Source organism: Haliotis rubra, unplaced genomic scaffold (assembly GCF_003918875.1).
Source record: "Haliotis rubra isolate DU_JTF1 unplaced genomic scaffold, ASM391887v1 Scf1719, whole genome shotgun sequence".
In the NCBI taxonomy this organism is placed as follows: domain Eukaryota; kingdom Metazoa; phylum Mollusca; class Gastropoda; order Lepetellida; family Haliotidae; genus Haliotis; species Haliotis rubra.
In genome coordinates, this window is record NW_025765691.1 from 52,044 (window position 1) to 76,246 (window position 24,203).

The 24,203-nt window shown below is 43.0% G+C and overlaps 2 protein-coding genes across 4 annotated transcripts in view; one reads left to right on the plus strand and one right to left on the minus strand.

Moving 5' to 3' along the window:
• LOC124272689 overlaps positions 1-24,203 on the minus strand; it is a 45,090-nt gene that overhangs the window by 17,125 nt on the left and 3,762 nt on the right. The window contains exon 2 of one of the 3 annotated variants that reach the window (XM_046707873.1): positions 10,195-10,302. The exons of the other annotated variants lie outside the window; for them this stretch is intronic. The gene's annotated coding sequence lies outside the window, so the exon portion shown is untranslated. The remainder of the gene's footprint in view (positions 1-10,194; positions 10,303-24,203) is intronic. 3 annotated transcript variants of the gene reach the window in all.
• Positions 641-23,776, plus strand: LOC124272688. The gene is made up of 2 exons (XM_046707871.1): positions 641-839; positions 20,906-23,776. Exons 1-2 carry the CDS (start codon positions 764-766, stop codon positions 22,879-22,881), a joined length of 2,052 nt encoding a protein of 683 aa, XP_046563827.1. The 5' UTR covers positions 641-763; the 3' UTR covers positions 22,882-23,776.

Consider the following 24,203-nt stretch of genomic DNA (forward strand, 5'->3'; position numbering starts at 1 on the left):
AAGCGTGCGCCCGTCACGCCGAAGACACCGGTTCGATTCCCAACATGGGTACAATGTGTGAAGCGTTTTTCTGGTGATATTGCTGGAATATTGCTAAAAGCGGCGTAAAACCTCCACATACCCATGGACATCTGCCTGGACAGACAGAACTCTCTCTCTCTTTCTCTCTCTCTCACACACACACACGATAGTTTCAAAATTTTGCTGTGCCTGAAAGTTACTAGCCCACAAATGAATTTAATAGCCCGAAATTTGAATGTAGACACGGGTTTCATCATTAAGCTGCTAATATGATGAACATTTTTGATAATGCTAATTCCATCATCCACCGTAATGTAATGTCAGAGAACTTGATACCACTACATCTCAGATCTCATCATACAACATTTCTCCCTCATCTAAGACACTAACTGAATATAATAGCTAAATAATGCCCACACATTTACCACAACGCCATAGGTTGATGGTGTCAAACGTGGGTGGTTAGAAAACATCCCCTGGCGAAAATAGTTCTGAAAGAACTACACACTACACACATGAAAATGTCCATATTTAAACGAAATTAGAAGCTTGGATAATTTCATGTTCGAATTTCGTGTTCTGTCAGCCAGGTACATGTAGCGTATCGCCAAAACGCTGCGCGGGACCAGGCTGTCTACCGTGGGCTAGTTCACCTGTGTCGGCCCGCTTACTTGACTTGACGGTAGCAATGAGGGCAGAGCAAGGGTTGTACTGGTGAAACACGGATTATACACACACACACATGCCGGGATATACCATGACCACGCCGTGGTGCCGCCTCGCCTGGGTGGGGATACTAGCAACGATTTCTCTTACAGGTGAGTTTATGTATTGCAGGTGTGAACCTCAGGTGGGTTACCTGCCTGTTTACCTGTGTTCGGTAATGGACCTCCGACGACTGTTACTCTCGTACCTCTGTCACATTCCCACCATTAATTTACAACAAATGTACTATTTACACAAATATTTAAGAATATGTTGTACAACCTTATCAGAATCACTTAAAAACACGAACAAAAGAAATTATTTCGAAAATAATTACGACTACAATAGCGCAGTTACTCACCATAAATCATCATTTATTGTTGTTACACTACAAGGGGCTCTCGCTATTCGTCATTACTAATAAAATGATCGCGGATAGAAAAAACACACACGTTTAAATGAAAACTATCAAGTGCCTACATAATTCTCAAACAAACATTAACCAGTTAATTATTTCTGCGATGTATAACTTCTGTAATATTAATAATTATGTTATGAAATAACAGAATGATTAAATTCTGCAATGGTGTTATGTATTCAGTTCCCGGTATTTACATTCTGCCCACAACACAGTGAGCTGTTTGTTGGTTGACAGACCCTCGACTACACAAGGTGTTCTCAGACTCGGGTCCCACTATCAACACAACAGCTGTAGCCCGACGCGTCCCACGTGTTGGGTCACAAGGAAATAGACACATCTGGCTACATATTGCCAGTTTAATGATGATAATGAAGATGATAAAGTGATAAAGTTGCTATCTAGGACATGGATATTTTACTCTCAAAAATATTATGACTAGCACAAGAGTGACGGGCTGCATCTGATGTACGTGGTCATAGCTGATGATTTAACACTCTGCATACATGAACCATAACATAAGGAACAAGACAACGTGTTGGTCAGCTACTTACACTTAGCAATGAATTATTCATATTTAACGCTGAATCATTGAATCCTATTATTATTACTATTACTAGGCAATAAGAACATAACAATAATAATCTTGATCAGACACAACATAAAAATGGACATTTCAGAACGTTGACATAAGGTTAATAATCTACCTCGTCTTATCCAGTATACCGACTCGTCAGATTTGATGTAACGTTGCTTTAAATGATTAAACAAGTAGTTTGTAACGAGTATGAATCAACGTTGCTGTAAAGTTGAAACTAAGGAATGATATCATACATTTTCAAAATACATAGGCCGCCTTGTGTGGTGATTAATCCAGTTCGATATTCGAGTTGACGTTAGATATATTTGCAACTTTCTTCACTCGCTCGACGTCACTGTACCTCGATGGAGTGCATAGTTGCTCACATCACAGGATTGTCTGGTTTAGACTCGATGATACACCTGATTCAGCTGGAATATGTAGATATTCTGAAACAACTCGCACAGCACACTACCTCAGCCTCTAGCGCCATCTGGGAGGGTGGGGTAGTCTAGTCGGTAAAGCGTTCGCTCATCACGCCGAAGACCCGGGTTTGATTCCCCACATAGGTGTAATGTGTGATGCCCATTTCTGGTGTCCCCCGCCGTGATATTGCTGGAATATTGCTAAAAGCGGCGTAAAACACAACTCACTCACTCTGGTGTCCCCCGCCGTGATAATGCTTGAATATTGCTAAAAGCGGCGTCAAACTAAACTCACTAACTCTCTAGTGCCACCCCCCATCCCCAAGGCATGTTTAAAATACAGACACATATATGTGACAAATGAAATCACTGAGCCCGTGATGTTTGTGTTCTCTGATGTGATGATGTATATGTTGTGACACACGTCGCTGCAGAACCTAGTTGTCCCCGACCCCCACGTCATGTTGACTATAGGTAGGTCTACATCGCAGCCTAATTGTAATGGATGGCCACATTCAAATGACACACAAGAATTACTCTTAGGTTCAGGGAATCGTACATTGCCGAAAATGCCAAATTTTGGAGTCCCCACTGTGCAATATTGCTAAACTGAGTGTGACATTATAAATGTACGCACCCATTCATCAAGTGAAAAACTAAGACATTTAAAAATATGTATATCTTATTGGATTGGGCTGCCCTCTCTTACTGACGATTAACTGATTAAAGATTCGCTATCCATTCCACTATCATCACCTTCAGTCCATACCCATCCCCTTCCCAGCTCTTGCAGCCTATGCCCATCCCCTTCTCAGCTCTTGCAGCCTATACTCATCACCTTCTCAGCTCTTGCAGCCTATACTCATCACCTTCTCAGCCCTTGCAGCCTATACTCATCACCTTCTCAACCCTTGCAGCCTATACTCATCACCTTCTCAACCCTTGCAGCCTATACTCATCACCTTCTCAACCCTTGCAGCCCTCATCACTCATCACTCATCTTCTCAGCTCTTGCAGCCTATACTCATCACCTTCCTCACCCTCTGCAGCCTATACTCATCACCTTCTCAGCTCTTGCAGCCTATACTCATCACCTTCTCAACACTTGCAGCCTATACTCATCACCTTCTCAACTCTTGCAGCCTATACTCATCACCTTCTCAACCCTTGCAGCCTATACTCATCACCTTCTCAACCCTTGCAGCCTTCATCACCTTCTCAACCCTTGCAGCCTATACTCATCACCTTCTCAACCCTTGCAGCCTATACTCATCACCTTCTCAACTCTTGCAGCCTATACTCATCACCTTCTCAACCCTTGCAGCCTATACTCATCACCTTCTCAACCCTTGCAGCCTATACTCATCACCTTCTCAGCTCTTGCAGCCTATACTCATCACCTTCTCTCAACCCTAGCAGCCTATACTCATCACCTTCTCAGCTCTTGCAGCCTATACTCATCATCTTCTCTACCCTAGCAGCCTATACTCATCACCTTTTCAGCTCTTGCAGCCTATACTTACCCTATTCTTACATAACAGCCAACACACATCCCTTTTGATCTCTTCCGTGTATTGAATGTTCTGCAATAACATTGTTTAATCTTGACATAAATTTAATGCTGTCACTTTATTTTGGCCAAAATCTGGTGAAAGGGCGTGCGTTAACATGCCCAATGATGTGCTTAAATAACATCTCCCGAACAAATGGTCACATCAAATATAAAGGCTGGTAAAAACTGCATTCCAGTTAACACACAACTACTACATACACCTACTGCCTACACTTAGGGAGACGACACGGTACAACAAAGACCCTGTTGTAATTATATATATAGTTTAACCTGATTCCTTGCATCGCGCGCCAGTTAAGCGAGCAGCTAAAATCAGACGCTGAACCTGAGACTAATTCTATTTATTCAACACCCCGTACAGATCTGGCCGTGATGTAAAATTAAATGTCCTTTTCATGTGCACATGAATCAAACAATGACGCTCGCCCGGCGTAGCGAGTCTTAAAGTATCTCCCAGCTGTCACTTACAATGAAAAGTAGTTCTGCTTGCTCTTCCGTCAACGTGACAATAGCGTGACAGTTGAGCATGTCCATAGCTCGTGCACACGGCAATGGGCGGGACAAGATGGGCTGACAGGCAACCCGTGATGCTAATCCTATATATCAACTTGGACCAATATTTGTATTACTAATAACATTGTCAATGTGTCGTGAGCCCTGTCACTGTTCCTATACGTATGTAACATATGCACATAGTCGGAAATAGCAACAATTACCACTTAGACAGCATAGGTTGGCCATGTCGTTAGTGCGCTCGCTCGCTCGTGTACGACCCTAGTTCTAATCCCAACATGGAAACCGATATGATTGTAATATTCATCGCTTGTTCCATGCCGTATAATTTATGAAATTATGGAAATGAACATAAGAAAATAGCTTTGGGTATCGCTAATATGTCGTCCTAGATGTACAACTTTTGTGTCAAGCCGCGTTTTTGTGGTATGATATCAGTCTATCGATCAGTCTATCGATCAGTCTAACGATCAGTCTATCGATCAGTCTAGCAACATATGATAAACATGCGGATAAAGTAAATAGACACATTTCTAACAACCCTGGATGCGCTTGTGGATACCACAATGAAGATACTGTTCATCTTTTTACATGTAAGTTATACACTGCTATTAGAAATAATACCTACGTCTATGTAAATGGCCACAATCTCCAAACTGTGTTATACGGAATACCTCCGGCAAACAACAACGTCAATAAGAACATAATAGAGTCCCTGCATCAATATATCTTTAAGTCTAAACGATTTGACAAATTATACTAACAATTATATGCAATCAATTAATGAAGTGTAGCTGCAGGCTCAATGTTTATAAGCACCTACAACGCACATATATGATTTAATTTGTCGGTTTTTGTATCTTGTGTATTTTGTTTTAATGATATATGTACTGGTGAGGTATTGATATAAGCAGAGTTCTGCTTGTTTACCAAACCAGATTCTCTAGGAATAAAAATATGTTTAAACCATATGATAAACCAACCAGAAACTAAATAGTCTCATTTTTACACAGAAACTGTTACATATATTACTTATGACAGATTGACGCGGTGTGTTAGAATCGGTGTTCTATAACCTTAGTCTCAGTACAGATAAGGTGAAGACCCAGATGTAATATTGGCAACAGAAGGCGTGCCTTGTCCCGCTATCTTAACTCTGATACTCGTTAAAGTAGGTTTTAGAAAGTCTTTGAAAATATCTACTTGAAATTTCCATAACCCGTTAACTAAAATTTCTGCGAGGCCGTATGTACCACCAGCCCATTAAACTGTTTACCACAACACAGCAAACGTGGTATACAAATATCAATATTGACACATACTCTCCTCACGTCTGTAATCCCTCTTGACCGGCGCTGCCCACGTTGAGAGTGGTTTCATTAAACCTCATTAGAGCGATCTGTGGCTTGACCACTGGGTAGTACCGGGTGGGCGGAGGGGTCACCGCTTATCTTTGATCCTGGTCACAGACAAGACACCTTCTTTGTTCTGGACAAACATACCCGTCTTTGTTGGTACGGCGAGGCGTCATTGAAGTTGAGAGACACTTGACGTTAGGATCAGCGTGCCCCTCCCCCTTCCTGTAATTGTAACACCCCAGTCCGTCTCCTGGTACCGCATGTCCGTCTCCTGGTACCGCATGTCCGTCTCCTGGTACCGCATGTCCGTCTCCTGGTACCGCATGTCCGTCTCCCGGTACCGCATGTCCGTCTCCTGGTACCGCATGTCCGTCAGCCAGTTGGAATCCAAGGTCACCCTATACTGTGTGATTGACCACAGCATAATCACTCCGAACAGACCATTCCTTGTTTTCCCCCAAAATGGTGGACGCCAGGCAAGGCAACAACAAGTGCCATTTTGTTTACTCCGGTTAGACTGATTCCACTTGACCATGGAACTGGTCAGGTCATCTCAGATTAATATTTTATAGACGAACATGATCACTGGCTTGCGTCTGCATGGTAATTCTTTTAAGATCGCCAACAAGCTTAGTCAAACAGTTGCTTTTATATGAACCTGACTGTGTTACATGCAAGAGGTGACGTCATGAACGGTATATTATCTCTATTTGATGAACTTATTCGAACCTGACTGAAATAAAAGCGAAATCCAAAAGAATAACTAATTTCGAAATTCACTCAATTCCACTTCACTAATTTCAATATCCACTCATTTCCAACCCATAACTAACTCTGAAAATCGCAAGCAAACCCAGCTCTCGTCTACTTACTTCAGACCCATGCTTGTCGTAAGAGGCGACTAATGGGATCGGGTGGTCAGACTCGCTGACTTGGTTGACGCATTTCGTCGTAGGTCGATGATCATGATGTTGATCACTGGATTATCTGGTCCAGGATCGATTATTTACAGACAGCCTCCAAATAGCTCGAATATTGCTGAGTGCGGCGTTAAACAACACAACCAACCAACCAACCAACCAACCAACCAGCCACCAACTTGCTTCAGCATCAAAGCACATTAATGGTGCTCGAGTCAAGCGTTTTATTTCTCTAAACGCTAATTCGGGACTACCCATGTAATCTTATAATTTATTGATAAATATTGTATTAGCCCATAAACTTGATTATACCTATGAAACAATTTCTGGTTGTAATAAATGCCTCGGTGCGTATGTTCAAGTGCTGCACGGGCAGCTTATGTTGTACGTCAACACCTCAACACATAAACACGATATAAGCAGCCAGTGATGTTGCCTATCAACACAGTCCTGAACATTGGTGTAAAATACCTTAGTAATCCATATGATCTCAGCTGAACCTGTCGGGCACTCTGTTGACCTCGTAACAGTTTAACACCTCTGGGATAAAAGCGAGCATCGGCCACAGAATCTCCAGAAGACAGGAAATTCCCGTACACGTCTGTAACCCATCAGACCACTGTAGCAATACTATTTGATTAGTATTAAGGTAGATAGTATATAAACTCCGGTCAGGAAATCCCCTTACCCGTTACATTAGATCTGTATGACAATACAATTCGATTAGTATCAAGGTGAGTAGTATATAAACTCCAGACAGGAAATCCCATAGCCCGTTACATTTTGTCAGTGTGACAATACTACTCGATTAGTATCAAGGTGAGTAGTATATAATCAACAGACGGGAAATACTGTAACCCATATCATTTTGACAACATGTTACACTTACACTTAATTAGCACGATTAGTATCAAGGTGGACAGTATATTAACTCCAGACAGGAAATCCCATAGCCCGTAAATTCCATTAGATCAGTGTGACAATACTACTCAATTAGTATCAAGGTGGATGGTATATGAACTCCAGACAGGAAATCCCATAGCCCGTTACATTAGATCAGGGTGACAATACTACTCAATTAGTATCAAGGTGGATAGTCTAAACTCCAGACGGGAAATACTGTAACCCATGTCATCTTGACAACATGTGATACTACCACTTAATTAGCATGATTAGTGTCAAGGTAGATAGTATATAAACTCCAGACAGGAAATCCCATAGCCCGTTCCATTAGATCTGTGTGACAATACTACTTGATTAGTATCAAGGTGAGTAGTATATAAACTCCAGACGGGAAATACTGAATCTATTTCATTCGACTCGTGTGACAATACTACTTGACAAGTGGTATTATGAATGAAGGATATTGGTAGCTAATGACCCGCGGGTCAAATTACATACACACCTGTGTGATGCAGGTTCCTGTGTTGTGGATCGACATAGCCTTGCTCCAAGGCTGTACTGAATGCTAAGCCCGTGTATAGTAATTCTATCCTTTAAAGAGGCAAGTCTAGATAAGCGGACAGTAAGGACGCTATTCTGTCATCTGTATTTGTTTTACAACTTTTCATTGAATCTATAAATGATTACCTTAAAGATTTGTGCAAGTCTAGGGTCGGTATTATGTGCCGGTTACTAAGGAGCAGGGAGTGGGATGTACCTGGCTGTGTGTGGCGGGGACACCGTGTTCTGTGAGCTCACAAAGGCCCAGCCTCGGTAACTATATATCGGACATGTCCATAAACTGCTTGTAATTGTTGTCGGTCTTGGATTTCCGCTAAACCTTGCCAAGGGTTTATCTGTCCCTGGACAAACGATGTAGGAAATTGAGAACACCTCTGAACCTTAGACATAAAACAAATGTCGGGAGGTCTGCATTAATTATATATTGTTAGTCATGATATTATCGGAAACATTTCCATCGTAATCCCCTCCACGGAACGGTGAACTGGTAAACCGATAACTCCAGGGTAAACGTTCTACCTCAAAATATACTGAGCGAACTCGACAAAGAGGCTGTTCGGCATTGGTTTGGTTGTTGTTTAACGCCACTCAGCAATATTCCAGCTATATGTCGGCGGTCAATAATCGAGTCTGGACAAGACAATCCAGTGATCAACATCATGAACATCGATCTACACAATATGGATACGATGACGTGTCAACCAAGTCAGTGAGCCTGACCCCTGATCCCGTTAGTCGCTTCTTACGACAAGCATGGGTTGCTGAAGACAATTTCTAACCCGGATCTTCACGGGTTCTGTTCGACATTGATTACTTAATGTTTTATTCTCGTGTGAGAGTAACACACTAAAACTTTGATACGTGTTTTATTACTTGGTTTGGTTCAGTGTGGCTGCAATATCACTCTGAAGTGAGTACAATTATCAACCAGCCCTTCTGGTAGAACCTAAGTCACGTTACAGGCAACAACGTCCATCTTATGCTGATCACTCCCAAATTACGTTGAATCGATATTTAAGATGTCGATGGTTTATATTACCGCTGCGGAGACGTAGCACCGCGAACGGCTACACAACTACTACGAACTGAGAAACGTCGTTATCCAGCTCATTACAATAGGGTAAAAACAACCCCCGCTTTACACAGCCTACTCAGTTAATGAGAAACTCTGAGAAAATACAACCAGGCACGCAAAACATCCCAACTACTTTACCGTAAAGTCGATTACGCTTTCATTTCTTTTGTCGGATCCTCACAAACGTATTTTAATGAACAGGTGAAGTGAACATCTCGCCAATCTAGATATCACCTGTCTGTTGAGCGCTGTAACTTACAAGCAACGTATACCGTGACTCCTCGTAACAACATGGCGTAATGCCGCCGACCGCCTTGGGCGTTGTACATTCTGCTCCGCTTTATTCGAGCATATTTAAGTGACGTTAATTGTTCTGGAATAGGAATTTTACAGCACTCGCGATCCGGAAAAGTTTCATGTCTTCCATGACTTAAAAGAGAAAACGCTGATACGTCATTGTGGAAAGGGGCGGTTCATTGTGATTTTACAATTTACATTAAACTGTAATTTTGTTGAATATATATCATCAAATTTGGAACTAATACTGTTTATTTTTAGATTAATTTAACGAACGTATAAGTATAATAATAATAATACACTTCCAAAAGAGGATTGGGGTTAAGAGTACCACACACTGAGACAGACACACATAGACACTGTCAGTTAGGTTTTAACTCTTGTCTACATGGAAAATATTTCAAGTAGGCATATTTCGTTTATCACTTCACAAACGATTTATTCAACGTGCTTTCATTTCATTTTATTCTCAGCGTTATTATTGTTCTTACTTAAAGAATCAAATACATTACGGTTGTTGAACCTTTCCAGTAGGTTTCAATACCTCCTCACCCATCAACAACACGAATAGCAGTACCTAACAATAACATATATCTCGCTTGAAGATAAGGCATTTATTTACGACCATAATGGTACTTCCTTCAGATGATATAATTGAATTGAACAAAAGTTTTCGATTCTATTAAATGGTAATAAAAATTGACCGCGTTCCCACAAGTCCCCAGCACACGGCATCAGTTGCATCAGTACATGGTCCCTCATCTGGACGATTAAGTGCGTCTCGGAACGACAAACAGCTAAAGTGGTTGTACGTTTGTAAAGACATAAAAGTGTAGTGAGAGTACCTGCATGTAGCCTTGCGGTGTCCCAGTGACCTCGGTTACATCCTCTATTGTCAGGTGCCTGCCAGGGCAAGACTTAGCCAATACTGCAATTCCCGGAACACACTGCACCTGCCAATCAAGGAATTCCTGTTCAGCTAAGCCCATTTGAAACCAGCCGTGCAAGAAAGTGAATGATTTTGAGGAATTTCAGGCGCATAGTTATGTTGGTTATCTTTACGAATGACAAACAACGCAAAATGTGCATTGTCGACATACCTGTTTGAACACGCGAAGTTTGATTCGCCCCAGACTTTATGAAACACGTGATTTGAATTAAATCCTTGAGACAATGTCGCGTTATATAGATGTCCGTATATAGACACTTAACTTGTAACCTCCATCCCCCCTACATAGATTCCAAGTTAAATGGGTCCCCTACAACTTATGCTGGACGTAAGAGGCGACTTTACTGAGCAAATAGTGCCGCTTACCTCGAACAGTAATAGATCTACAAGAATGACCTCTACGAGCCCTCTCGGGGACAGTTTGGCCATCATCCTGTTTCAGCTTTTCAAATATGACTGGTTATGTTAATTTATAGCAAATGGCGTGGTAAGAATCTAGACCCTTCTTCTCTTTGGGCTTCCTTCCACATAAGGTGCTCCGCCATTATCCTTGATATTTCTTTCAAAAGGTGTTAATTCCATGTCATTCACTCAATAATTAAAAAGAAATATTTCGTTTTCGTGTTAGTTTTTCTTACTAATCAAAAACTTTTCAATTGATATTTTCATTAAAAAACAAACATAGCGCTCTGAGGTTCGCGCTCTGTTCATAATCCATCAGGGTTGTAGGTATATTTGGTGACGCCATTCTTCCATCACAGTAGGTCAAATGTCAGATATTAAGATGCTGCAGTTGTCTGTGAAGCACGTATGTAAATACCTGGTCGCCACCCTGATACCCGTCAGTGGCTCTGTGTCGGACAGGAAGGGGGATTGTCGCATGCCTGTTAATACCCCCAGATACACAACACGTGACCGGTAGAGGCAGGTGAAATACCATGGCTTAATCGTGTAATTACTTACCAGGGACCACTCCGCGCATATCCCAACAACCGGGGTTTATGCTGACTGTTTCACTCTTCAAACCGATGGCACCTTACCATAAGAGAAGGGGCGGTAGGGAAGCCTAGTGGTTAAAGCGTTCGCTCGTCACGCTGAAGACCCTGGTTCGATTCACCACATGGGTACAATGTGTGAAGCCCTTTTCTGGTGTCCCCCGCCACGATATTGCTGGAATATTGCTACAAGCGGCGCAAAACTAAATTCACTTCAATAAGAGAAGGCCGACCCCTTAAAGCCCATCACTGTCGGTCAGGTCGGGACGATCACAGGGATGGTCTGGCTAATCTGTGTTTGAAATTTGAAACAAAAACAATACCCCAGGCTGAACCCACTGACTTTAGAACTGAACACTCCAGGCCTCGTTTAAAGACCCTAGACCCGCGAAGTTCCAAGTCAGACTTGGTCATCAGCAACCCATGCTTGTCGTAAGAGGCGACTAACAGGATCCGGTGATCAGGCTCGCCGACTCGGTTGACACAAGCTATCGTATCCCAAAATCGTAGATCGATGCTCATGATGTTGATCACAAGAAGGTCTGTTTCAGACATATTGCTGTGTGCGGCGTTAAACAAACCATCATTATTCAGACTGTCAGTCGTGTAGGTAATTGCAACATTGGGGGACCGAACCCAGTACAGGTCTAACATCCGGGGAGTGAACCCAGTACAGGTCTGACATCCGAGGACTTATCTCGGCATAGGTGTAACGTATGACGCATACATTCTCATTCAAGGACTATTATCAGATTTCAATACCCAGTATTACAAACATAATACTCGTTTAAGGTATAATTGCCCAGATATACATACGGTCGCTAGGATGGGTAAAATTACTTTTATAAAATATCTTTTTAATAACGTTAACGGGTGGTTTGTGCAGAACTTACGTCCAGTGCAAAGAACCCCGAACATCCGATTTTTCCGTGTGCAAAATCGGGTTTCACTAGACAACTATTTCCAGTTGAGATAAAGACACTTTATGCGCAAGTAAAACAATAGGTTGGCTTGGTTACCTTAAGTTTTAGGCGAAACTACAAATGGACACAAACTTCAACATGATTGTACACTGTTGGCCGCAATGCTAAGTCCACACATTCACGGACAAATGTTGACCAGTCGTATCCATTAAAGTCAACAAAGAACGCGTATGCGGATCTGTTCAAGAAGTCGTTTGTTTCTTTTGTCTTCACAGTATACAGCTGAACTCGTTTCACCTCCTCGACACAAAGCCACGTGAAACTCGACCAGTTTGTTATTCACCGACAACAAAACATGCTTCTAAAGTGACAATATCATTTTGTCGTTGAGAAAAACAACAAAGGTAAAGTCATGGATCGGCAGACATTTTCATTACTGCCGAGATAGGGATACACGTTGTTTGGTCTCTACACAAACACCACCTGGAAGCAATTCCTTAAAACATACTCCACAAGTTTAATCTGCTTTTAATATCGACTCAAGAGAGTGCAAGGCTGTTAACAGAAGGCTAGGAATGCAACTCCGCGCTCAAACAGGTAGCGAAACTATGCAAGAACGCTGGTTACAGGTATATGTGATTATACGGTAACTGAACGCTGTCCGTCTGCTCATCAGTCACACCTGGACAAACACTGACCGGGAGTGAGAGAGGGAGGGTATGGTCAAGCATTGGAAAACTGGCAATAGCGTGGTGAGGTCAGAGAAACATGGATAGTATCCTCTGTTAGAAAACAACGCGGCTGTTATTTGCACCCCTTCTGCCCATAACGCATGTTAAGCTATAGTTTCAGGGTGTAAGAGTTGTACATGTGAGCCTCATGGATAGTTCTCGTATACAGGCAGCCTCGTGGTTACAGTGTTCAATATCACATGGGTACAATGCGTGAAGCCCATTCCTGGAGTTCCTCCGATGTGCTATTGATGGAATTTTGTTAAAAGCGGCGGATAACCTCTGAATCATTCACTCAATCTGGTGTACAGGTGATGACGGTGATATCTCACCACTAGCTATTGTTCAGCTATTCACCACCATGGTCTTGAAAATGGATTTACGAACTTTCTGAGTCGCCAAATTAATAAACACTTTTGATCCGCCGACAAAGGTGAGGTGAGAAAGGTATTAAGAAAGGTATTGAGGGGTGGGCATCCGCTGCATCCCAGTTTGTGAATCTGGAAATGCTTACTTCTAAGGTGCAAGATCCCACCAACGTTCAGGACCTCACCATGAGTCATTAAAGCCACCTATCCCCGCTAATCCTGTCCATCCCACCCCCATGTTTGTTTTCAGTCACACGTACGAAGGTTCGGTTTATTACGACTGGTCGTGTACATCATCCTTTCACTGGGTCCAAGATAAGCCCCCTGCCCGAAGTTCTCAACACTATCAATTGGAGATGCCCCCGGGGCTTCTGATTTCTACCAACGAAGACCAGGTTAATTACTGGAGCACTGGACAATGGTCACTCTGTTACTCTACCCACCTTCCCTTCCCAGCCATGCATGGAGCGTGTCCATCTATCTCGACCCAAAGGAACCATCTGAAGGTCATGCCAAGGTTATGGACTTAATGACAAAGCTGCATTATATTTCACGATCATTTTCCTTGGCGAATAAACACGGGTTATATTTCAAGCAGTGAAAGAAAACATTCGTCAGGGGGATAGCGTCATCAATTTTCGCTTTATGCTGATGTTTCACAGGATGAGAGTGGAAACCTGACACCCGTCAAGCAGTCCAACGAAACATGGATCACAGTTTTCGCACTCGCCAAGCTCCCATTATGCGGCTCCCTGAGCCTGCTACTTCAAACGGGGCAGATTTCTTAAGCTGTTAAATGAACCGAGACACGGACACCCGTCCCCTTTCATATCCGCGGGGACAGAAAAAAATGACAATGGCTAATCTGAATGCTGATTTATCGGCTGTTGCCTCCCACGGAGTAGCACAAGGACTTCATAAGCTGGTTGACCATGTACGTCATGTTGAGATTTCCAGACGAGGGGACTCTCTATACCACCAGGGGGTGGTCCTTACTACTGGCCATACCAATCCTACCCCTGAGGCTTGCTCCACATCTCATTGGGATTCTGTCCCATCCGTTGCTACGTCGAACACTGTAATACTGTCTGCATCACATCCCTGAACAATATTATCTTCACTTCCGACCAACCCTTGCTGTGGAGCAAAATCCTTAGACGAAGCTTGTCTAGATTTTCCTCGGACTAACCTGTCACTGGGCTCCTTTTCAGATCAAAGTCATTTGTTTCTCTTAAAATTACACATTTGTATAGATTAAGCGTTGGTGACAAAACCCCACTGAGTCCTGTGTAAAACAAGTTAAACAGATTACTTGGTTATGTGAAAACACATCAACATGTCACTAGATAATGTACTATGGTTGTGGAATTGCGTAGATTGATGTTCATGCTGTTGATCACTGGATTGTCTGGTTCAGACCGCCACCACGTAGCTTGAATATTGCTGTATTGCTGAGTGCGGCGTAAAACAACAAACAAAACATAACTTTGGTTGTATTAATCACCATTACTATAGTCCGTTTGGCTCAAAAGCGGACACGGTGAATTTGCAATATAACTCGAAAACTAATAAACATAACATACTCAATGAAACGCTGATCATAATCAAAACATCATACCCACTCTGTGAGGTTTTTGCAGAATTTTTGTCCTAAAAATAAAAAAGTTGTTTAACAAACTATCATTAAAATATTGACACAGTTCACTGTTTGTTACGAGGGAGGAGTGCAGAGAAAGGGACAGCCAGGTGTTCGAGAGGCACGTTCACAGACAAAGTTACTTATTCATTAACCTTTGCTGTGCCGTCTCCATCCGTTCTCGAACACCTGGCTGTCCCTTTCTCTGCACTCCTCCCCCGTAACAAATAGTGAACTGATTGTTAAACAACTTTTTTTATTATTAGGACAATGTGGTATGATGTTTTGATTATGATCAGCGTTTCATTGAGCATTTTATGTTTATTAGTTTTCGAGTTAGATTGCAATTCATCGGTCCGCTTTTGAGCCAAACGGACTATTAACTACTACATTTAGCCTATGCCATATTGTGGATTAAACTTTGTATACAAGTATACATTTCTAGTCTTTGAGAGCAGCGCCACTTGGGAGTAAAAACCGTACTCTAAGTTAGGCAACTACATGCCAGCAAACAAAATGGGCGACCTAACTCACTTAGCCACCAAGGTCTCCAGTGTGAAAGTCCCGGTACAATACTGTTGAGCGTTATCTCTCTCCAGCAGCTATAGACACAAGCTAAGTCAATGCCGACACTACGCGCCATCCTGTCAACGGTACAGGGCCCTGTTGTGTAAAACAGAAATCATGATAATATGCACGCCAATTACAACAAAAGTTATGCACTGGATATGTAATCGCAGCTAAAGGGAACATTTTTCACCGAATCGCGATATGACACTCTATAATTCATAAATGGATATCTGGCGCCGCTGTTGATATAGCAGTCAGCTTAATATCTATTCCGCTACTACAGATACACTACATTGCTGAGATGTTAAAAGGCTCTCTACATTCACTGCTCAGATTGGGTCATATCTCACAATTTTGGGCATTAATTGAAGGCAGTAAATGAGCGAACAAACCACTGTCTTCCTCTACTCGTATGGTAACAAAGCTCGAACTAGCAGACTAATCTTGATCGTTTACCTCATCGGTCAAGTCATGTTTACCGGCTGTTTTACACGCTTAATCGTATTTGTCCTATCAGGTAGGATCATGTTCAATTCCCCCAGCGGGGCCAACTGCGTCTTTATACACTGACGTGTGCGTGTTATAAAATGCCCGACTATTGTGCCCTTGTTGCACACCCTGTTCATCTGAGGCGATCGCAGATCCCATACTTAACAGACTTACGGCGACGTTAACGATCCCATACTTAACAGACTTGCGACGACGTTAACGATCCCATACTTAACAGACTTACGACGACGTTGCAGATGCCATACTTAACTTTACTACCAACAATTGGTTATACCTACTTGGGTTGTCAGTCAAGACGTGATGAGGTAATTTTACGACGATGTCGTATTGGCCACAGTCGGTTTACTCATGACTATGCTGAAAACGGATGGGGATGGACCCCCCATGTGTGTCTCTTGCGATGAGGTTTTCACCATCAAGCATATTCTGCTTGAATGCGTGGACTTATCGTCTGCAAGGGACTCACATTATGATGCAACAAATCTGAAAGATCTGTTCGCCCGCGTGAGCGCTCATCTCATAGTGAACTACCTGAGGGAAGTTGATCTGTATCATAAATTGTAACTGTCAAATGTAACTATCATAAATTGTAACTGTGAAATGTCACTAACAAATTGCCTGCCTTTAAATTTGGTGCATTGACTTTTTCTGCTTTTAAATGACAATGTAATGGATAAATGTTTTTGAAATAAAACTCATTCCGAGTATGTACTTACAATGTTTATTAATGCAAACTTGTTCTCGTCACTATATGGCTGGAATAATGCCGATGTGACGCAAACTCAACTCAACCCATACTTAACAGACTTACGGCGACGTTAACGATCCCATACTTAACAGACTTACGGCGACGTTAAGGATCCCATACTTAACAGACTTACGACGACGTTGCAGATGCCATACTTAACAGACTTACGGCGACGTTGCAGATGCCATACTTAACAGACTTACGACGACGTTGCAGATGCCATACTTAACAGACTTGCGGCGACGTTAACGATCCAAAACTTAACAGACTTGCGGTGACGTTAACGATCCCAAACTTAACAGACTTACGACGACGTTGCAGATGTCATTCTTAACAGACTTACGACGATCGCAACTCTTGTTTTTAACACACTTACGACGACCGCGGCTTTAACACAGACCTGAAAGAGGTTGTGCAGGACAGTCTCGAAGTGAAGTTTCAAACCTAGTTTCAAGCTAGCAATAAGATTTGTGACTAGGATTATACCTGTCATGTCGTGGTGGGTGCGGGGCTGTTGTTTCCCGAGGTAGGTTCTGTTATTTAACACCTGGATAACATAAGCCTTAACCGGAGGGTCATGCGGTAGCGGATTCCAGGTAAATAATTTGCGCTGGGTACTGGTGAAAGTGCGCCATCTAGCGGCAGTAATTACCCGGCAAGTGTAACATTAATGTACGTTCATGCAGATAATATTAATTACATATGTTGTAATAAGATGAAGTGTAACACGGTCAAGTGCTCTACACCCTTTATTCGATAAAGCTAAGCGTGACGTGGTTTGTGAGTGAGTGAGGAGGGTTTTTCACCGCCTTTAACAATAGTCAAGGAATACGAGGGCGGAAGGAATCCCCAAGTAACCTAACACAAAAGATTAGCTGTCTTTCCTCAAGCACCTGACATTCTATGACTGTTATTACATGAAAGTTCACCAAGAGCTTCTGAAATATCAGATAAGACAAACGCCCGGGGCTGATGAACTGTTTGCACAGTTGCAACTGTTAGCCCTCCCCCAGATGCAGACAGGTCTCGGTCGCGACCAACAACAGATTTCTGGCCCCTCCGCTATGTTACAGCACACTGAGTAGTATTTACCTAACTACTAGCAACCTTGCACGGCGGGCCCCGAGGGTCTTGAGGCGAACAATGCCTCCACTGTTAGTCTACAACAGGCTTGTGGTATGAAGATACTCTTGCCCCAGTAGCTGGACCAAGGATAGGCTTCATCAATGTCAGATTACCGCTACCGACTCAAGTTCCCAGATCCTCGGGGATCACTCCATCAGGAAAAATCCATTCAGACAAAACTGTTTTAGAAAACCGGATTCATCAGGTTCAGGAGAACTCGTATCTGTGTCCCAGGTGTTGGATATGCTCCGTTAATGAGTTGGCCGAAAGAACAAATACGGTTTAGTTGAAGGCGATGCAGGTTGAAGATCGCATTACATCAGACTAGGTGGATCAAAGGTCGTCTTTGTAAGATCAGTGTTGGTTGGATGGTGCTATTTCTGTGTTGATACATCGGTATAAGATGGAACAGGCCTGAAGAAAGCACACACAATCCTCGGGACACTTAATTTCTGCGCGAAGCAAGTAAAACTCGGATCGTGTGATCACAATGCATTCATGACAAGCTATGTCCAATACGGACGACCTTGATCAACAATTTCAAACTTCAGGGTTCGAACAGATCAGCCATCAAATTCAAGACCTTTTATTGGAGGTTTTGAATCAACAATTTTAAGGAACTATAGAAACACATAATACATACGTATTTGAAAACACACAATGTCGTCAAATGTGGGACTGGGAAAGTTGTATTTGCGATAGAGAATATTTAACACCCACTGTCAAGGTATTTTTTATTATGCATTACTTTCCTGTAAAAGCATAACTTGACAAGTTTTGGTGAATATAGGGCTTTTTTAGGGTAATTAGGGCTAAATCAAATTAAGGTCCATTTCGGGTAAAATCGGACGGGCCCTATTGGCCTGCAATAAATATACGTGTCTATCTATTTGTCACAATACTTTGCAGCGTGTTGTATTTAGACGTTTTTAGTTTTGGGGCAATTTTGTTCACCTCAGCAAAATTCCGGCCATTTACATAAATCATCGAGTCGACCGGACAGTCCAGTGATCATCTCCATGTGCATCGATCTACAGAATTGGGATACGATGTCATGTGTCAACCAAGTCAGCGAGCCTGACCACCCGATCCCGTTAGTCGCCTCTTGCAACAAGCATGGCCGGGTTACTGAACACCGATTCTAACCCCGGGATCTTCATTGGGTTTATGGGAGGTTGCAGTCAGTTTGCAGCTTTTAAAGTCAGTGGGTTCTGATGGCAGCCTAGCATTTGTCTGTTCAAATTTCAGTCACTGATCTACGGTCATGCTAATTAACCTGGCTTTTCGTGTCATCAACCATCTGCTTGCGTGGTCCAGGTTCTGATAATATACAAGCATGTATTATGTACAATGTTTTATGACGGTCTATACTGTTTAGCAACACTCATTAACTATCCCCGATTATTCACTGTATCTATCCCAAATCTACCATAATATCCTGGCACCATTTGCCACCACGCTTCATTTCGGAAGTGACGTCACAATCATTTGACATTCATCTCGCTCTTGACAGTAATTTAATGGGAATGCTACTTTAGTGTCGTGCGTTCTGAATCCGATTCCGTTAATCCGCCTAGCAACTACAGGGTATTTTCAAAACGGAATGTAATACACGGATAATCGAGTATGTCATTGCCCTAGTATGCACCAGTGACGTTTTAGTGACATGGCAGACTGTGGCGTACGAGCCCTTTAAATCGCTAACAAATCTGAAAGTAAAAAATCTTTCAACGGGTTGTTCAACATGAAATGTCAGGACATATAGTACAGGCGCATCTTATTCAGAAAGGGGCAACGTGTTGATTATTCATAGCGTAATAAAGTCAAATAACGGATTCACACAATCTGCACCCTGGTAGGTTTATGAATTATGCATACGCCTGTGACTGCACTTATTCTAATATATTCAAGATATTACAGATGACATAAGAATATACCAGCTGTGCAAGGCTTTGCAAAGTGATCTTTTATCAATTAGGCATACATTAGTCGAGTTTAATCAAATTAAACCCGAGAGGCCACAATGTCGACCGTGGACGCCAGTTAGGCTACAAAGTGTCTTTTATCCGACATAAACCCGAAATAGTCATTATGTAAACTCCGGCAGTTGTGTCAGAGGATGCGTATGTGCGTATTCAGTTTAATGTGAGACTTTAACAGTTTATACACAATACCGGACGCCGTCAACCGGAACAAATTATATGAGCTCAGTTTGATAAACACAGGCGATCCGTTGTGTAAATGTTGTCCCAGTCGCAAACATCCATCAGTGACAACTTAAAGAGGAATTGACTGCCTTCACTGTAGTACAGTGGTACAGTGTTTGTGTGCTCAGGACCTTGAACTCGCCTTGTCAGCTATGTAAAATGGGGGTGAGTGAGTGAGTGATCATGGTTTTACGCCGATTTTAGAAATATTCCAGGAATATCACGGCAGGGGAAACGGGCTTCACAGATTGTACCCATTTGGGGAATCGAACCCGGGTCTTCGGCGGGACGAACTAACGCATTAACCACTAGGCTTCCCCACCACCCCTATTTAAAATGTACTGACAACAGTCATATATATTTTACGTATAAAATTTACGTTCCCATATGTAATGTCGGGGACAATGCCAATTTACAATTACATATAAAGGCTTAGGCATATAAATATACCCTTGACATTCCCATTGTCTAAATGTACGTCAGTGGTTTGCCTGGTCCAGAATCAAACCTACACCATCGTCATGTACTAGTACCTGCAACACTGCCATTTCACATAATTAAGTCATTTCATTTGGCATGAATTGTAGTTCAGAGAAGAACGCCTTTGTAGTACTGTGAAACACGCACACGCACACTGACTTGGACAACGTGTGCATGGACTTAACGTGTCTTACGCATGGGAAATAAGTATAGGTATAGATAGATAGATGCTTTGATCCAGACTTGCCACATCATTTTACATATATATAGTTTTGAGTTACCATGGTTACTGACGCACGTATTTTCTATTTCAGCTGGAAGTCGATACCATGAACAGTTCGACAAGACTGTGGAAGCCTTCCTCCTCGACAACGGCTACACAGGGGGCGCTCTGGCCGCCATGAAAGATGGCCGAATCATATATGCTCAAGGGTATGGCGTCACGAACGAAGGTCGCGAGGTCAAGGACACGACCCTCTTCCCAGTGTCATCCATATCCCAGTCTTTGACAGCCGTTGCAATTCTTCAGCTTGCAGAGATCGGCGCCCTTGACCTTGAAGGAAAGGTTTTCGGCCACGGCGGATACCTTCACATGCTGAAAGCCCACCGACCTGATTCAGTTGACCCAAGGCTCCACGACATCACTGTCCGACATCTCCTCCATCACACTGGGGGATGGGATATGAACAAAGCCCCACTCTTCGACGTCATGCTGAATCCCTACTATCTGATGAAGGGTTACAACGTCCCCAACATCAGCCACATCATGAACTCGCCCCCGCCGCTGTCGCACTACGACACGATCCGGTACATGATGTCTCAAAGACTGGACTTCACTCCCGGTACCAAGACTGTGTACTCCAATCTTGGCTACATCATCCTCGGTCGAATCATCGAGGAGGTTGGTGACACAAGCTACGAAGACTTTATTAAGCAGAATGTGCTGAAACCTTGCGGTATGTGGCACACGCGTCTCGGAAGCAAGGAAAAGATCGACAAGATCGACAACAGGTCGAACAGGATGTCGAAGGACAGCAGCGACTGGCAAGATCTAACTCTGTATGACGTCCTCCATCCTGCTGTCATTGACTCCGCTCTCGGTTGGTACTCCAACGTGTTCGACATGATGCGCTTCCTCCGATGTATTGAGCATCATGACAGTTCGGGACTGATTAATAAGAATTCGTGGGACACGCTGGCCCGCCGACCGGAAGCAGCGCCCGTGCAGCACAGCGCTAACTGGTACGGAACTGGCTTCAGAGCCAGCATCCAAGGAAACATATGGCAGGACGGATACAAGCATGCCAATGACGTTCTGCTCTTCCACAGCCACAAACACGAGCACGCCATCCATTTGCCTGATGCTTGGGTCCTGCTCCTCGACGGCCAGAAACTGAGGCACCTGAAGCACAAGTCCCATGAACTGATGGAGTACCTCGGGGTGGGCTTCTCCCACGATGAGATCATCCTCCGCGACCTCTCCGACGTCCAGGTGCCAGCCACAGTGGTCAAATTCAGCGTTGACGAACACCACCTGCACGCGTACATCAACGCTTTGAAACAAGAGAGTTATGACGTGACGTGGATCAGTGGCCACGATGCTCATCGTCACACCCGCTTCACGGTCATAGCCGAGAAAACCGAACAACCACACGACTACCTCGTTGAGCACGGACTCACGGAAAAGAAACTGTTTTCCAGAAAACTTGCTCTCGAAGACGAAGGCTTCAACATGACATATCTACAAAACTACAAAAGCGCATCCCACGACGAAAGGCACGCCTTTTTAGCCGTATTCCGAAAATCAGCCTTTGACAAGCACACCCACATGAAGTGGGGGATCCACCACTACCCCCGCCCATACGACAAACTCCTTGGTCTGTACATAGAGAAGGGCTACTACCCGACAGTGCAGAGTTACATCCACCACGAAGACGAGGCTCTCCTGTCTTTCATCTTCCTGAAGCGGGACAACCAGCGCAAAGTGAACTTCAAGGAGTACCATGGCCTCAGCATCCCACAGCTCGAGAGGATGGTTCGCTCCAACGCCAACCAGAACCGGAAGCTGACGTATGTGGACGTGTGCATGGTGTACCGGAAGCCACGGTTCTCCGCAGTGTTCACAAACCAAAACCCCAAACAGTGGATATTCGTACCCGAACTCGACCAAGACTCTGCAGATAAGATTATCCGGGAAAAGTTCGCAGAGGGTTACGTTCCCAGGAAAATAGTCGGTTATGCGCGGACTGACAAGAGTGTTAAATACGCCTTGTACGTGGAGAAAGAGTAGAATAGTTTGGGTTACTATCACTACTCGGGTGTACTTCATACATAAGTACCCGCTTACCGTCTCGACGGAGGACACAAAATGTAAAATACAGTTTTCGATCTGTTCAAGATTGGGTTAATACGATCATTTGGCGTCTACCTCTGTTCAGAGATGACAACTTTAGAAGATTAAAGGAAATATATATATATTACTCAAAAACAGTTAAACATATGATTATTTTCAAATGACTTTAGTTAATCTCGCATGTCCATGACAGATTAATTTTCTAGTATATACGAATTGAGTGTTTTAAACTTCTTTGGAGTTCTATATTATATTCTTTTAATGATAAGACGCAACGACTGTATTTAACTACAGTTTATTTTAATTTATTACCACTGAATTTGTCAAAGGTCTTTTTACACGTCGTATCGAGTTAACAATTTCATACATGTTATTTTAGCAGAGTGGAAAATGAATCTTAAGGATTAAAAAATATTAATCAGCAGTAACGTCAGTCGTATGGAAAACAGCTGCTCAGATGGAACTTTGGATACATTCCTTGACACTAACAACAGTACCACATTGAGACATATACTAACTTCCATGCAACTGCTTGTGTGTAATGTTCGCTGCCTAAAATCCTCTGGATAGCATTGCCATGTTGTATAGTTGTGACGAATGTATTAGCGTATCTGGTAAATTATGTGGAAGGGCTACACCGCTCCTGTCTACATTACTACAAGTGCTATATGGTTAATTATCGTATGTATTGTCTACAGATAAAGGGTTAAGTGTTACATCGAGGCTACCAGAATGGCATTTATGGAGCTTGTACATATGTGTCGTAATCTGTACATAATATCAGTGTTGTGTATGTCCAAGTAAATGTGTGTAATAAAACCATTGTACAAAAAACGCTCAAACTTTATTGTGAAGTATAAAAACATGAGTATTGTACCTCAGTATCTTAAGGTAACCGACACAAATCAACTTGGGGGGCGCAACATAATGACATACTCGGGTGTGTCCGTGAATATATTATCACGCCGTTCACAATTTCAACGGAATCTAGCCCTGATTCCACACGGAGACCTCATTAGCAGAGATCACGGCTACAGGAGCACGAAACAATGGCTGATTTCCTGAATCCCGAAGACATGACTGCACAGTTAAGACTGGGTGAGTGACGGTCTGGTTTCCGGGGTCTGGTGCGCTGGGGCTTCACGCTAAATGAAGCGCCAGCGCAGCAGTCTTTGGGAACCAGTCTAGGTGAGTGACCACTGATGAGCAACGTTTCGAACTGAGATGTTGAGATACCAAGCCATTTCGTTCACGCGGAT

What these genes read in the sequence shown, in the direction of transcription:
- LOC124272688 (XM_046707871.1), top strand. Translation starts at nt 764, where the DNA reads ATGCCGGGATATACCATGACCACGCCGTGGTGCCGCCTCGCCTGGGTG. An exon ending in AGCAACGATTTCTCTTACAG is followed by an intron (nt 840 to 20,905) that starts GTGAGTTTATGT and finishes TTTCTATTTCAG; the next exon opens with CTGGAAGTCGATACCATGAA.